This window comes from Dermochelys coriacea, chromosome 9 (genome assembly GCF_009764565.3).
Source record: "Dermochelys coriacea isolate rDerCor1 chromosome 9, rDerCor1.pri.v4, whole genome shotgun sequence".
NCBI lineage: Eukaryota > Metazoa > Chordata > Testudines > Dermochelyidae > Dermochelys > Dermochelys coriacea.
This window is the reverse complement of record NC_050076.1, coordinates 17,739,902-17,756,792: the sequence shown is the minus strand read 5'-3', so window position 1 is coordinate 17,756,792 and position 16,891 is coordinate 17,739,902. Positions and strand designations below refer to the sequence as shown.

The 16,891-nt window shown below is 39.9% G+C and overlaps 1 protein-coding gene across 9 annotated transcripts in view; it reads right to left on the bottom strand.

Moving 5' to 3' along the window:
* MECOM (MDS1 and EVI1 complex locus) overlaps positions 1–16,891 on the bottom strand; it is a 450,691-nt gene that overhangs the window by 55,810 nt on the left and 377,990 nt on the right. For 5 of the 9 annotated variants that reach the window (XM_043492336.1, XM_043492335.1, XM_043492330.1 and 2 more), the window contains exon 3: positions 4,379–4,513. In XM_043492336.1, the coding sequence (XP_043348271.1) occupies positions 4,379–4,513 (135 nt within the window). Of the gene's footprint in view, positions 1–4,378; positions 4,514–7,562; positions 8,737–16,891 lie in introns of those variants that run through there. The other 4 variants (XM_043492331.1, XM_043492332.1, XM_043492334.1 and 1 more) reach the window with 3 other exon arrangements.

Genomic DNA, 16,891 nt, shown 5'->3' with positions numbered 1-16,891 from the left:
AGCTTAACTTCATTGTATCATCAAGCAGGATCCACAAAATTCATTCTTGAAATACACAACCATTGCAGGTGCATATATGAGTACAATTGTTTGAGAAGTGCAGAGATGCTTATGGCCACAGTTGTGTAATTCTCCCACTTAGTTGAATGGAGTGGAGTAGTGACAGAGGCAGTAAAATCTGAAACACAAGGCTGTGTCTGCAGATATAAAAAGTTTGTAAAACTTTAAGATGTGATCAGATCTGGTAAAACATACAGCAATTCACTTAGGACATTGGCCTTGTATACTTTGACAGTTGTTAGGATGGAGATACTGCTAGCTTTTCCATCCAGCAGATATAACTGAGCATAATAAAATTTGATTTCAACTAGAAAAATCCTCAGCAAACTAATCTTGAGCTATCTGGAATTTTCGATAGCTAAAACAAAATGAATCTCCAATAATTGTGTCCTTGAGAAAAACCTAAGCACAGCCCTCCAGCATTCTGTATATGGCTATGCCACTGTTGGAGGCCTAGAAGTAGTAAGTAAGTTAAAAAACAATACTCAAGAGCTTTAAGTATAAATACCACTGACTGGGCTTTTAAAAAATATTGTATTTTATAATTGGAAGCTGACTGATATCAGTTTGCTAGTGCATTTGGAATATACTATAGTCCCCTTAAAAATACATCACTATAGTTACTACTCTGTTTTCAATGGGTTTCAGAGCAGCAGCCATGTTAGTCTGTATTCGCAAAAAAGAAAAGGAGTACTTGTGGCACCTTAGAGACTAACAAATTTATTTGAGCATAAGCTTTTGTGAGCTACAGCTCACTTCATCGGATGCATTCGGTGGAAATTCCACCGAATGCATCCGACAAAGTGAGCTGTAGCTCACGAAAGCTTATGCTCAAATAAATTTGTTAGTCTCTAAGGTGCCACAAGTACTCCTTTTCTTTTTTGGTTTTCAATGGGATTTCCTTCAAAATCTGTACTTAAAAATTACAGTGTTGCTGGGATGCTAGTACTGTCAGAAAGTCTAACAATTCTATTCCTTCTACAGTCATTTTTTTAAAAAAAATCATGCTAATAAATACAGAGATCTGGCAATAATAAACTAGAGTCTTACAAGATAGCAAAAGCTAGTATTAAAACTGAATTGATTTTAAATTTAAATATATATTCCAGTGAAATAATGGTGGCAGGCCTCCTTGCAGTCCTATAAATACTGTAGGCTCTTTAGGAAAAAGAAAAAATGAAAGTGCACTATTTGTGAAATTTATTATTTATGTACTTCTTGAATTACCTTCTTTTAGGACTGATTAGACAGGACTGGAGATAATAGGAGGACAGCACAGAGAAATCCTATATCCGCTTTATTTGAAACAAAAAAAAATACCCATACATACAGCCTTTAAATCCTACTCCATCCCCAATCAAATGAAATATGAGTTGTATCCAGCATACATGTTTTGACTGCATCTCACTATTATCAAGCTGTTCATCTCAGCAAAGCTCATTTATACAGATATGAAGGAGCCCAGACATTTTGTAAAGTTGATCCAAAGTGATGAAACCTGCCCTCAAATTTGAATATGGGGGGTGTGGGAGATAGGTCTTTCATAAAGCCTAACATAAAAAACAAACAAAAAATTTTTTTCTTTCTCTTTTTGTTGAATAAAGGAGGTTCCGCTGAGAAACCTTGACTATGTTATAGTAGTTCAGAGAGTCAAAACTCTGTTTCCAGCAGTCTAGGACTCATACCTGTCTTTCAATCAGGCTTATATTTAGCACTATAAACTGGTGTTCAGACTAAGGGTCAGAGTGCTGGTAAATATCCTTTACCATTTCAGATAGCGTGCAATGTTTGCCTGTGAATTTTACAGGTGAGTTGAAGTAATTAGAGGTTAACAATTACGGCTGATCAAGTGTCTCTGTCCTTTCCTTAGTAGTGAATAGTCTCTCATGCAATGAGAGTGCTCATTATGGGATGAGTATTTCTTATTCACTAGTTGGCAGGTCTTATTTCTTATGGAAAATAGAGTGAAACACCAGACCAGGAGATCCTTTTGAGTCAGCTCTTTCATCCATGAGCTCAGTGCAGCTTTCTCATATCAAAGCAGGACAGGGACCTCCTGACTTAACTGTTTAGCATCTATTACCGATCTATCAACAACTTACTGATGTGTACTCTCAACCTTAACTCTAACTTAAACCAAGTTGGGGGGGGTCCATATAGACAGACTGACACAAACATCCCCACATATAGTGTGCACACAAATGCATATACATGATAAGTTTAAACTTGACTTTTATTTGGCCCTCTATATATGCAGACATTTGGCCATGTAATGTCAATTTCACAGTTTGGTCTCCTATTATATTTTATGTTACCTTTCACAGGTTTGTTCAGAGTAAAGCAGAAGGAGGAGCTAACGGTTGGAAGAACTATTCAGTTTAAGATTCAAGAGCACATATATAGAATTATTTTTATAGGTGATGTTCATAAAATGCCTGAGGACAGATACAATTTGTGTGGATAAATTTTCAGTGTCAATAGCAACAGCAATCCATTTTCTCTTGCTGATAGCAGATCTCACACAACATACTACTTGAAAGGCAACCAGTTTTTAATTTACAAATCTTGGCAACAATATTCTGTAAAAAATATGGAATTATGACTAGCACAATACTGTGCAAAAATAAATAACAAGTCTACGGTGAATGAAGGAAATCATTGGCAGCAATACAGATACCACCATCAAATCTCAGAAATGTAAGCCTTAAAAAAGAGAAACTTCTAAGTTCTATAACTTCAATTTCAAAAACATCAAAATATATGTGTGTGTGTGTGTGTGTGTGTGTGTGTGTGTAGGAAAAGATTCTGATATTTCAGTACAATGCATATTTTATTTACAGAACAAAAATATCAACATGGAGACAGTAAGCCACTTTTATCAATTCATATTATTCCTTTACTAAACTTACCCATTTATTCCAACTTATATTAAATGTAAAATATTGGTATTTGAGCTCAGCTTCATAGTTTCCGTTTTGCAACATGATCAAATGAATGCTTTGCATTCATAGAATTGACTGTTTTCTGTATAAAACATATTGTAAATTTGAGAATGTATTTTTCATCTACCAATTTTATTGCTTGTTTTGTTGAATCAGCGGCTATGTAAAAAATAGTTATCCCACGGTAGGTTGATTTCTCCTACACTGCATGCATTTAATGCTGAATATTAAAAGTTTAAAATGAAAATGATACTTGATCACAGTTTCTGAAAAAGTTATTTAAGTCAATTTTAATAAATTATTCTGTCAGATACAAATCCATAATCCTGTAATGATGTTGCAAATGGGAGACATTCATTTTATATATTGGCATTTGATTGGAAAGAATGATTTCTAATTGAAGCTTTATCTCTTGTTTGATTTTTTTTCTCAATAATGTCAAGGCAATTAAATCAACTAAAATAATCTTTAAAATCCACCTGTTTCAATTAATTATTTGGTGACAATGGAACACAATGATTTAAAGAATCAAATACTGTGTTACAGATATGAACATTTAAATATAAAATGAGAATTCACTGTCTGCTACCCCTTCAAACATTTCTTTTCTTCAATTAATCATAATATTCTTAACCTAACTTCATTCAATTAAAACATTTCATCATGGCATTTATTTGATATTCACACACTAAAAGAAACCTTTACGGTAAAAAATTAACCAAACAAGTACTCAGAGTGTTTCAAAGCAAACTGTTTTTACTATGATTTCTCTCTACCTACCCCAACCTTATTTTAAAGGTTAGGGTAGGTAGAGGGAAACTAACATTTCAATCCAATAAAAAGTCAATGTTCTAGTCCTGCAATAAACTAAAAGGGAAAAAATTACCTAAAAATATAAACAAATTCAGAATAAAACTATTAATAGCTCTATCTCATTGTATGAGATATATTTGCTGAGGTTTTTTGCGTTAGGGGAGGGAGGTTGTTTTGGTTTTGTATCTTCATCTCTATTTTCCATTAATTTCACATTGAATGTTTTGATTAACTAAAGCAGTGGTTTAGCCACCCAATTAAACTGGATGATAAATTAGAAAATATCATTAATGACAAATGAAAAATACTGGTTTCATATGTTATATATCAAGTGTAAAATAAAAACAATGTATTTTACAAAGAGGACATTCAAGTGAAAAAATAGGAAATTCTTATCTGCAGTAGCTGGTAAAAATGACTCTATTTGGAATTTCACAATCGTGTTTTACCTGGTACTATAATCAACAAACAAGTCATAAAACGTACTATGGCTTGCTATTATTTTTTTCCACCGATACCATAAAGCTCTTTACAAACAAGTCCGGAAAGTGCCCACAACATACCTGATCACTTATTTGACATGCAACAAGGTTATGCTGATTGTAGCATCCAGCAAATTTGATATACTTGAGCCAGTTTCCTACATCTGGTTGACTGGCATCTATGCAGAACTTCACATTGCAAAACTCATCCAAGATCTAGAAGGAAAAATATGAAAGGGTAAATCTTTCTATTGGTGTCAGGCCACATTAATTAAAAGATAAATCATGGGTCTTCAAATAAACAAATGGATAATCACTTAAGCAAGTCAAATTCTATGAATGAATAAAAGTGAGACTTTTAAAATAATTGTTAGAACATGTGCATATTAATAAAGGGACAATACATTTGTTGTAAACGTATCCTGAAAAATGCTTACCCATAATCAAAGTGATGTCTAATCATTGCTAATGGAAAATATATTCATTTAGCAAACAATGACTTTCTCATTTTATATTAGTGAATATTTATCATTTAAAATTCTATTTTGGTATATTTTTTGTCTGTGATTATACACAAAAATTATTAAGAATAGTGTCTGTGGTGGTCCTCTTGGGGGTTGTGTGTGTTTTCTTTTTTCTTTGTTTCCAACTGAATTTATTTTAGATCCCATTTAGCATTTTCATGTTTGTTATAAATTCCATCCACTAAATGACGTTTAGATTCAGAGTTATTAATCTTGTTTTAATATTATGCTTCCCAAACTGCTCCCTACTTTAGCACTTAAATCATACCCCTTAATCGAAGCAATTTACAGGACTTGGTTAATAACAGAACCCTCTATGCCAAACTAAAGAAAATAAATGAAAAACAATGTAAACACTCATACAAAACATGGCACAATATTCCACACATACCAATACATAGCTCCAATTATGCAGAAAATAAACAAATCTAATGAGATTGATTGTAGACAAGTTAAAAAGGATATTCTATTCTAATATTATGACAAATTGCTAATCGTTATATATAACTGTATATCATCATTTATCTGCAGGTTTTATGACTGGCCTAGCCGAAGCTTTCAGCAATAGCCCAACATATACATAAAGCTAATATTACATTTGGAAAGTTCTCCTGTTTGACATATTCTGTTCTAAAAGCATATTAACCTATTTGTATTAGAAATGAGTGAGAGAGAGAGAGAGAGAGAGAGATTGTTTCTGCACTTAAATAATTTGTATTCAAGTCAAGACCCAAAGCACTTTTGGCCTTCAAGTTGAATGGAAAGGAATTCTGGTTTTGTATATCATTTAGTTAATGAAAACCTAAGGAAGTTTTCTATCAAAGACTAACAATATAGTCTAGCTCTACCCCACAACAGCTCAGATTCATTAATTAAATGAACCCAGCTGGAAAGCTGCTTTATCTATGCCCTTATGAAGGTGAAAACTGAAGTTGAGGGTACATTTCCCTAGCCCCAGAGCAGTTTAACATAGAGTTCAGGTAATCCTCCAGAAGCAGATTCAGATCATTAACTCACCACAAACTTCAAGGGGACAAACTAGAGGACACAAGGCAAGACACACTCTGAACAAGCCTTTTGACCAGGAGGCAATTAAACAGCAACCAGTGTGGGGGCAAAAAGCATACTCTAAGAGGACACTTTCTGGTAAGGACTTGCTGCAGAAACAGTTGCCTTCTTTCCTCCAAGCCAATTTGTCAGGCTGAAATAGTCACAGGAGTTTTTGTAAGTTCTTCGGTCCTGTCAGGACGCTTCGTTTTAAACATTATTTCATTGTAACACACTTGACCCTAAATCACTAGGTTCAAATATTCAAGTGAATTGCCCCAGACTTGAACACCACACAGCTGACCCCGGCCACTGGCTTCGATATTGTCAGACAGGAAGAAATCATCTCATTTCAGCTGCAAGATATTGACGAAGTTCATTTCGAATTCCGCTTCCTTGCAGTTTGTTTAAAAATCAATCTGCCACGGAGGTTTAGGATGGTGTTTCAATAGGGGCTCCGATCCTGCATGGCTTGTGCACCCCCCCCCCCACACACACACACACGCTTCCCCTGAGTCCAAACAGAAGCTTGGGATACGTGGGGAAAGCAGGATCAGGCCCTGTTCAGGGTAAAATAGGAAACGATTGACTAGACTGGGAAACCCCCGCCCCCAAACTAACAGAACAATATTCCCTCCCTCTTCCACACGCTTTCATAGAACGATCTAAACAATTATATTTTAATTTCAAAACCAAGAAATCCGAACCAACTACATTTACACGTCCGGAAAAAAGGAAAGTTCTTAGCTGCATTCCAATGTCTACATTTAATTTGTTTTAGTGTAAACGTTATTTCAGCGGCTCCCGTCAACGGAGCATTAATACAGCAGATCGTGCGTAGGGTCACTCCCGATGTTATGCCCTTCTTGAAGGGCTGAGAGCATTTCCACTGGAAAATTAAATGTCTTCGTCTCGTTGCAACCATGCTTTAACTTTTCTTTCATTCCCAAACGGCTGTGACTGCTTAACTCGTTTCTAGAGGGACGTCTCCAGGAGGTAACGAGGGTTTTATTTAGTTTGGGGGGGGGGTTCTCTGACAGGACCGGAGACCTTTGAATAAACCAAAATTGCAGGAGTCACTTCCCACCCCCAGCCACCCCCTTTGCTGCTTACACAGGAGTCCTGTCTTTTCAAAAAGCGAATATTGCCCCGAGGAGCCTTGATTGGATTTTCTTTTCTTTTTTCTTTTTTTTTTTTTCTACACGCCTTGCCCTTTCCAACCCGCTTGGTTTTCCTTTTAGCTGATGTTAGGGTTACTGCAAGTGTGGGTAACAATTCGGCAGAGCCACGCAGCTTAAGCGTCTAGACTAGCCAGGAGGAGGAGGAACTTTGCCGAAGGCAGATCCAGAAGCTCCTCGGCTGCTTTGCCAGGAACCTAGGGTTTGGCAAGCCCATCCCTTCTCTTTCTGGATCCCTGGGACAGAGGGAAACCGCCAGCCAGACACCCCCACCCCTTACACACACACATCACCCCCTCGCCCCAGAGAGACACCAGCAAGCTGCAGGGGGAGAGCCAGCCGTAGCCGCCCTGCGCGCAACAAGGAAATCACAAGTCTGAGCAGGGGCAGGGAAGGCACCCGGGGGCCAGGGAGCGACTTCCTAAGCCAAGGCAGAGCGCACACGCGGAGAAAGTGTCAGGGGGTCCGGCGAGTTTGTTATGACTGGGATCAGCTCTCCTCGCCCGCTCCTCTTACCTTCTCTCTCCCACGGCACTGATTCCTAAACCCTGAGCGCTTCCGTGCACAGGGAGGGGGAGGGGGGAAGGTCCTTCAAGCGGCTGGAAGTAAAACAAAACAAAAAACACTCGCCGTCGGTCTGCAGGGTGGGTGGGTAGCTGGTGTCCTTGTGCCGGCTCGGGTCGCTGCTTGGAAGCTCCCCTCTCTTCCACCATTTGTTGGGAAGTTTCTCTCTCCTCGCCGGGAGTTCTCAGGGGCTGGTTTGCTGTTGCTGGATTATTTTTTTTTGGGGGGGGGGGAAGGGGAGGTGTCGTGGGGGGGGGAGTTTGCTTTAATGATGATTATTGATCATTGTTATTGTTGTTCTTATTTTTTTTGCAAATTCCTCCCGGCTCCCCATCACCTTCCCCTCTCTGCCCCTCCTGCTCTGATCGGCTGCTCGGGGTGGGTGTGTGTAAAGAAAGTTATCGGGGGGGGGGAATCCCATTTAAAAAAAAAAAACTTCTTTCACTTCTCTGCTGGTGATCACAGGAAAAAAGTGCGACTGTGTGCTGGAGAGGGAGGGGGTGGGAGGCTGTCCCCCCCTCCCCACACACACACTCTCCTCTTCAGAGCCTGTCCTGTGAGAGCTTCTTTCTCAGCCGGAGCGTCTCCCTCATCCCTCCCCTCCCTTTTTCTTTTTTTTTTTTTTTTTTTTTTTTTTGCAACCCCACACACTCAACTGCCAGGGGTTTCCATTTCATGAACTGTCTCTTTAAAGAAGATCTGACCGGCCAGCCAGAAAGAGGCGAGAGGGAGCTATCTCCCCCTTGCAACACAGCGGTCGGAAGCCAGACAGAGGCTCCTCTTTCAGTAAATTTTTAAAGTGACAGCAGCCTCCTCCGGCGAGAGAGGTCACCAAAAGGTCGCCAAGACAGAAGTCCTATAGGGGCAGACTGATTACGGATGCACCATCCCCTTTAAACATGTCCAGTCCATCCATGTAATCAGCAGCCAATAGGGAGATCGGGGGTGGGAGGATTTTACTTTCGCAGGAAAACCTCGCCTTGTTTCAATGTGTTCCGAAAGTGCAAGTGTCTCTGTGTGAATGTGTTTATTTAAGAAGGGTTTAACAAAATCAGCAGCCTTCTTCTTTTCTCTTTCACATATAAAAAGCAGCAGCAGCCACCACTGACTGGAATGCAGCTTAGAACATTAATTGCCACTTTTTTTTATAAAAAAAAAAGAAAAAAAGCTAATTGGCTGTCTATATTGCAGCTGCGATATGCACATTGTCCATATATAGGGCATTTAGATATTGCGATCGCTCTGAATTCTACTCTTCCTGGCAGGATTTTTTGTATTTTCCCCCTTTCCTCTCCTGGTCACTGCGCGCGCGCGCACACACACACGCGGCGCAGAATCAATCAATAAATGATGTTTGCCAAAGTTCTTAAAATGTTACTTCCTAACATTACAAAGCAACATGACTCCATCCATCACCCAACTTGGTCCGAGGAAAAGATCGTTCGGTTTATAAATCTGCGATGAGCTAGTTCCTTTTTTGGTGTCTATTTTACATCTATCGAAAAGGGCACGGACTTTTTAAAAAATGAAAAGCAGCTTTTTGAATATTATTTTGCACTTCACAGTAAATACCCTAAATCACCTCCTGTTTTGTGCAAAGGGAACAATCGCTCTATTTGGAATCGTTTCCTAAAGGATCTTGATTGATTGATTTATCTAGTAACAAATCTCATGAATGAAACTGGAGGGAGGTTGAATATTTGGACTGGGGTGATAGAGGGGAAGAAATCGATATCGAATTAATAATCCAAGAGCTGATTTCTCTTTGAGTTTACATAAAAGCTACAACGCCTCGAAATCGTAGTGGCTTCTAAATTTTTTTAAAAAGTAACCATAAATATAATCATAATGTAATGCAGCAAATTGACCCAGCCTAGCCAACAAAGTTGGGCACTGTCTCGCGAGGTTAACTATAACATATGTTTTTAGGAGGGAGGGGAGAGAATTGAAAAGGGGGGCTGAACTTTACCGCTTATTGCACAATCATAAGTGCCACCCACTTTTTTTTAAAGTGCAAATATATTTCTCAGACTAAAAATCGATTTTTTTTATTTTTTTTTTTTTTTACAATGGACGGGAGGGAAGAAGGCGAGGGGGAGAATCCAAATGACAAGAGATGATGATTAATTCCTCTCAGCGGCCTGTTATCTGTGACATTGAACTGTTATTTCAGATAATAGCTATTGTTCAAGACAAGAGGAGAGAGAAAACAAATCGCAAACAGCAATGTTAGGTAGGCCAGGGGAAAAAAAAAATCCTTTGGAAATAACCCCAAAACCCTGGCCAGAGATTCCCAGAGTCCGGGGCTTGAGAACCTCACTGAGTTCCCGGTTTGCTGACCCATTGATTTCCTGCCCTCCCTCAACTTGTCCATTGTTGGAGCCTTCTTTTTCTTTTTTTTAATTTAGCCATAAATTGGACCAGCTCGAGCTATGAGCTGTTCTATTTTCTTCCTGTCAGGATGAGGGATTTGTTTTATGATGCATTGTGTATTAAATACAAGTAATCTGGGAAACTGATTGCTCGAGCCCATAGGCCTGATCAGAGGTTCTGATACCAAGCCGTAGCCCCCTCCCTTTAACAAAGCCTCTCTGAAAAGGAGGAAATGTTGGTGGATAAACAAAAGGTCTTTTGGTATCAGTAGCAGGTCCTGGCTAAATTAGGATTTCATGGAAAGGGTTTATATATATATCTATATATATATCTATATCTATACACACACACACACACCCCATGCCATGCATATATGGTATTGAGGAGGGTGGGTGATTTGTCAGAAGCTTGCAGCCAGTGGCCAGTAGATGGCGTAGCCAGCTGAATTTCTGCTCAGTGCAAAGATTTAAGAACTCAGCGGCAGCCACTGTCTCTCTCGGGTACTTTCCTTTAAGGAGCAGGAGCCAAGGCGGTGGCTGCTGCTAGAAGGTGTGAGCTGAGTGCTGCTCCCAGAATCAGCTTTACAAGGGGCAGCATCACTGCAGTAAATACAGAGAGGGCAGAGCCTGAGCTCTTGCATCCATTCTCCTGTTAATACTCTGTGGTCTTATTCCCCGGGTTTTTAGCTCCTGGTCCTAAACCCCTGTTATTTATTAAACACTACTATTACTGATGACGATGAAGGACCAGGCTATTAATCAGCTGTTGGTGTGACTCTACTTCGGGAAGTCATCCTGGGTTATCAAATCATATTCGCTGTGAAGCACTAATAATTTGTAATGAGAGTTCCTCACCTGAATGAAGATAGTGCCCTGTATTTGCAGAGCGGAAACCCTCAGAATAACGCCAGGAGAACCTGCCAGTACATCAGAGGTTATCCACCCACAACAACTGCTGTGAATTCTGTATGTGCCAAACTATGATCACTTTCGATCAGAAGATTTCTGCAACAGACACATACTTCACAAACCGCACTCCCTAGTAGCTTTCTTCTCCCCCTGGTATTTTTCTGCAGAAATCTATTTGCAGTAATCCCCCACTTAAGCTGCTCTCTGCTAGCAATAATGGGGAACATGCCTGTTTGTTTTAGCTCCACACTTGAAATGGGCTATTAAAAATAATGGTTTTACTATCATCTTAAAACCTGGTTTTATTTCGTATGTTTTCGGACAGATCTAAGCATTAATATTCCCGTCTCCCCAGGCATGGGAGAACAATGTCTACAAAAATATTATGTAAACTTTTTTCGACGTGGGGGTGAAGAGGAAAAAGAGGGTTTCTCCTACAGATTTTGCCCCCGGCATAGGAGGGGCTTTTTCATTTTCTTGGTAAGAGGTTTAAAGGGGCGTGGGAGAAAGCAGCCTTGTGGTGACTGAGAAATGTCTGATACATGTAAAGATCTCCTGCTAGCTGATCACATAAGAAGATGTTACTGTGTTTTCTTCCTGTTTTGAAAGGGGGGCCAAATACGTCTCTGGCCCTTTCTCTTTACCTCTTCCAGTTTAGAGGGTTGGTACGTTCTTCAAGAGACTCAAGGATTGCCGCTGGATCTGCCTCCCTTTCGCAATTGTTTATCAAAATAAGTCCCCATATTAGAGGAGGCAGTACGGAGTTAGTACTCCAGTCTGCTAGCTATTCCCACCAGGCTGTAAACTGATGCCTCTTTTAAGCCTTTAACTTCATGGTCGCCCCAGAAGTAAAAGTTCTCCTAATGGAGACCCTATGGGCATGGTGCATTCCAACACATCATTAAAGCAAAGAAAAGCAGCCCAGCCAAAGCCAGATGAAATAACTGCACTGTCCACTTTTAATAGGCTTCCTGCGGACAAACACTCTGCAGAGGACAATACTGAAGGGGGGAAAAAAATCAGACAAGTGGCTGGCAGTTTTTTAAATACCATAAATGTTCAATAACATGTTCATCTTAATCTGAAGATTATCTGTTAATTTATAGAGCAAGTCACTCCTTAACCACAGTTGGTAAGTGGGGCTTAATGTTCTATTTCTCAAGATGACTAAACACATCATGGAGCATCCTGACTACTAACACTGTGGTAGCTTTTAAAATACTGGAACAAGAGTATTAAAATGAAAAAAAATAAAACCCCTCTAACATACCCTAATGCTCTGTGATGCAGGGCAAACAAGACACAAAAACAGTGAAATAAACTAGAAACATTGACACAATTCAGCTGCATGCTACTTCCCTTTGCCTTATGTTATAGATATTGAATGCTTTGAAAAAAAAAATCAATGCTCTTAGTATATACCAAGGGCCAGATCTTTACCAGATTTTTCTCGAGTCAAATCAAACACATCCCGGAGTACCGGGTTAAACAGACTTTTCCTAGTCAATAGCAGCTCTTCCCAATCTCTCCGCTTCTGTTGCGGCCCTGGCTACCCTCGCACTTCTCCGGGCTCTGTTTCCCCCCACGCCAAAAAGGCTGTTTTAAAAAGAGAGGGGTGGGGGAGGGGGAGAGGGGGAGGAGGAGGAAATTAAAGGTAAAAAAATGTAAATAAAAAATTCCCCTTGGTCTGGAAATGGGCCCGTCTGGAAGCATGTTAATCTCCACCTCAGTAATTTGGTTCTTCTGGAGAAGACAGAAGTCCTGCTGCTGTGCCCTGCACTTCATAAATCACGTCTTTATGTGGACAGGGTCAGGGCACCTAACAGCTCAGACATGGGGCCTTTGCAGTGGCTCGGAGGGCTCCGGCATGTTTATTCTCTCGCACAGATCTCCGAGGAGTAGTCCAGCACGCTTCTAATTACTTTTGATTATTTTCATTTGCTGGGGTCAGTCTGGCTGCGCCAGGACTGCTGGTGGGTTGATTTCCTACACACACCCCTTGTCTTTGCGGGACGGCGGTGTGGGCTTTCGGAATTAGCACCCCATTATTGTCCGGGAATCCCATGTGCTGGAGACCATCAGAGCGGAGGGTTTCCCCCGCCTGACCATTTCCCGACTGCTGCCCTTCTTAATTAAACTATAAACCTGTAATCGCCGTTTGGCCACGGCTTTGGGCTCCGATCCTCTTCAGGTCGAGCGTGGGACGTGGTTCTTTGCAGGAAGCTTCGCTGCAAACAGTGACTGCATTTGATCTCCTCTCTTGATTAGAATATATTGAGTTCATTTTAAAATTTGTTTCGAAATGGGGCCGTCCTATTTCTGCGCGGAGAGACTCTAGCAGTGCGTGGATGCTGCTCTGCCCAATCCCACCATCCGCCGCTCCCAGCATTATCTGCGGAGTTATGCTACAAACTCACGCCTTCGTGTCCCCCCCCCCCCTCCTTTAAACAGATGTTCAGTACAATTCTAACCTCGACCTACTGCAGATACATACTGTTCCCAATGTTATTTCTCAGAACCAAGAATACTCAGCTGTTAAATTTACTGCGAAAAAAAATGAAAGGGGGGAAATCAATTGGTCAAAAAAATCCATAGGGCGATCAGAAAGTCTGCAAATACGCACTTCATTACCTCAAAATTACACTTTATGTAAAAAATAAGGTGGGTCTTCTAATAAATGAATGCAAATTCCCCACAAAAATGTGTGTAATGTGTACACAGAAGATTGAAAAGAATAACTGGTAATTTGGTAATACAGATCAAAAGCATTACATTATAAATGAGGTTAAGACTACTTTTGTAACTATGGAATTTTAAACACACAAACACACAAATATATATATACACATATATATCTCTATCTACATACAGAGAAAGAAAAGGAGTACTTGTGGCACCTTAGAGACTAACAAATTTATTAGAGCATAAGCTTTCGTGAGCTACAGCTCACTTCATCGGATGCATTTGAAGTGAGCTAAAGCTCACGAAAGCTTATGCTCTAATAAATTTGTTAGTCTCTAAGGTGCCACAAGTACTCCTTTTCTTTTTGCGAATACAGACTAACATGGCTGCTACTCTGAAACCTACATAAAGAGAATGTGCCTATTTATGTTCATCTATCCTATTTATATAATACCTTCATGATAATGTGTGTGTTTATTAAATACATATGCTAAATATATGTGTGTGTATGTCTATATATAACCCACAAATACACACTATGTGTATGGACACACACACACATAGCTATACAAATATTAGCACATATATACCCACACCGAGAACATGTAATTGGAAGTTATTTCAGAACATAAATTCTGTAACATTACCAACAGTGATGGCATAAACAACTGTATATCTGCATTTTTGACATCACTATCTTGTTCACAATAGTGAACCAATTTATTTTTTTGCATCACTGACAGTTTATAACTAACTGATTGCTCAGCAGAACTGTTCTACTTTTTCTCTCCTTCTAAAATTCACTCTTCAAAATAACAAACTACTTCACTCCCAATATATGTGTGTGTATGTCTATATATAACCCACAAATACATACTATGTGTATGGACACACACACACATAGCTATACAAATATTAGCACATATATACCCACACCGAGAACATGTAATTGGAAGTTATTTCAGAACATAAATTCTGTAACATTACCAACAGTGATGGCATAAACAACTGTATATCTGCATTTTTGACATCACTATCTTGTTCACAATAGTGAACCAATTTATTTTTTTGCATCACTGACAGTTTATAACTAACTGATTGCTCAGCAGAACTGTTCTACTTTTTCTCTCCTTCTAAAATTCACTCTTCAAAATAACAAACTACTTCACTCCCAAATCTAACGTTGACCCTCTAATTCTTGACCCTCTTTTTTCTTTATTTTCTTTAAAAAAACAACTAAAAACAATCCCAGTCTTTGCAGAATTCTCCTGTTTTGGACATCAGTCATAATCATTGGCACCATTCAAAACTTCACCCACAACTTTTAGTGCTCCTCCAGTGAAATTTTCTCCTGTATGTGTTTCCAAGGTAACCAACAAGACAGACAGCCACAGAGGTGGGCTATAAAGAGAGCAAAAGTAAACTGAGCACAAACGGAACTATTTCTGTGTTTCAGTCCTTATTAAATCACAACACAAATAATATCCCACTTCCATCTTTCTGCATACTGAAATTGATTCTGGTCTTAGTTACACCAATGCAACACCGGTGCAAGTGAGATCAGAATCAGACCCACTGGCTTTATCTGTAATTATGTAAACAAACATAATATGCAGAAGATACGTGTGCACCTAGCACTATTGCTGGGTCAGGGGGCATAGGTGCAGAAATCTATAGATCCCTCAGCTTCATCTTGCCACACTGTTTAGTGTCTTCTGTCAAAGAACTAGCAGAACAGCTTCTCCATTGGTTTTGTGGGCAATCAAAATTGACTGATGGAAGCAAGTTTTCTGACTAGAGGATGATTGATGGCAGTGAGTTTTCTGGCAGGCTCAGTGCCAGAATTTGGCCCAGAAACTTTTGTATCTTGGGCTGAAAGTGGACCAAGAGTGGACCATAATGCATGAAGGTACAGGTATAAGAGCATTATTGTTTATCAGACATATGTTTTTCATTCCAAGGAACAATGCCGGTGGCATTTTTGACATTTTCACCAATAGGGAAGGAACAAGAATAAGTGCAGTTCTTTTGATATACCCTCAGCACAAAATGGAAATACCCCCCGCTTGATTGTAACCCCAGAGGAATGTGTGGATTTGTCCTGCCCATGTGAAGGGGAGGCAGGACAATCACCCATATAGCACCATTCTTCCTTCCTCCCAGATGGGGCTGCTTATAGGGTCCAGGATCCATACATGGTGAGACAGGCTGGGAGTGTGGCTGAGGGTATTCCAACCCCATGGGGAATCTCCACGGGCATTAATGCTACCTGGGTGTAGCATCAATGAGCTGCTCCTAACTGTAAGGGAATACTGGGCAGGTACCAGCCGGGGTAGCCCTGACAGCACAGGTCAACAAAAGGCATGCTGAAAGGGAACAAGGGGAGAGCAGATTAGGGCAGAAAGCAGTGGAGATGCACAGGGCCTCTGTGCAGATAGCAATGGTCTCTGGCAGATAACCATAGAACTGCCGTGTGGGAGGTGGTAATAGGTCCGGTGGGATTTAAGGTATAATGTCTTGCTTATTCCACAGGTGGGGAGGATCACTTCCTTATAGAAAAATTCAAAGGAAACTATGAGCAAAACCTCATGGAATTTCCCACCCCAAACCTTCTCACAGGTTTTCCTGCAGGAGATGGTGATCTGGGCCCATGTAATGATGATGATGCTATTATTATTCTTCATTATTTTTATTACAGTAGAACATAGAAGCCTCTAACCCAGATTGGGACCTCAATATACTATGTATTGTAGGTACCCAAAGGAAGAGACAGTCCCTGCCCTGAAGAGTTTATAATCTAAGGGCATGCATAGACTAAGGTGAAAGGTGATTTAAAAATCAGTATTAGCTAACCAATGCATTTTAACACATAGTGGAGACAGAGCAAGGTATATTTTAACACATTGACTGACTGATTTGAATGCTAGGATCCTACCCACCCAGAAGTTATATTTTTTACAGCATGTTTACATTCATGTTTCTTCTTCCCACATTTTGAAAGAAAGCTGAGAATTCTGGAGAATCTAGGAAACTCCAATCTTCACTGTCTAATTCCACAACTCTTTCAATGGGTTCTGAAGCCTGCAGGGGCTATTACAACCCCCAACCACCCATGAAATGAAAAGGTAGAGCTTCATCCTTAATGGGGAAGGTCCTTTGTTTAACAAAAATGCTTTCTAGTTTGTTAGCATTAGCTAAAGCCCATGGCTAGAAACCTAGTACTGCACAAATCTGTGGCACTACTATATCTATTTACAGCCAGATGTGGGACTAACTCACAAACAGCAAGGGAAACTTTGCTATTGTGCTCATATCATT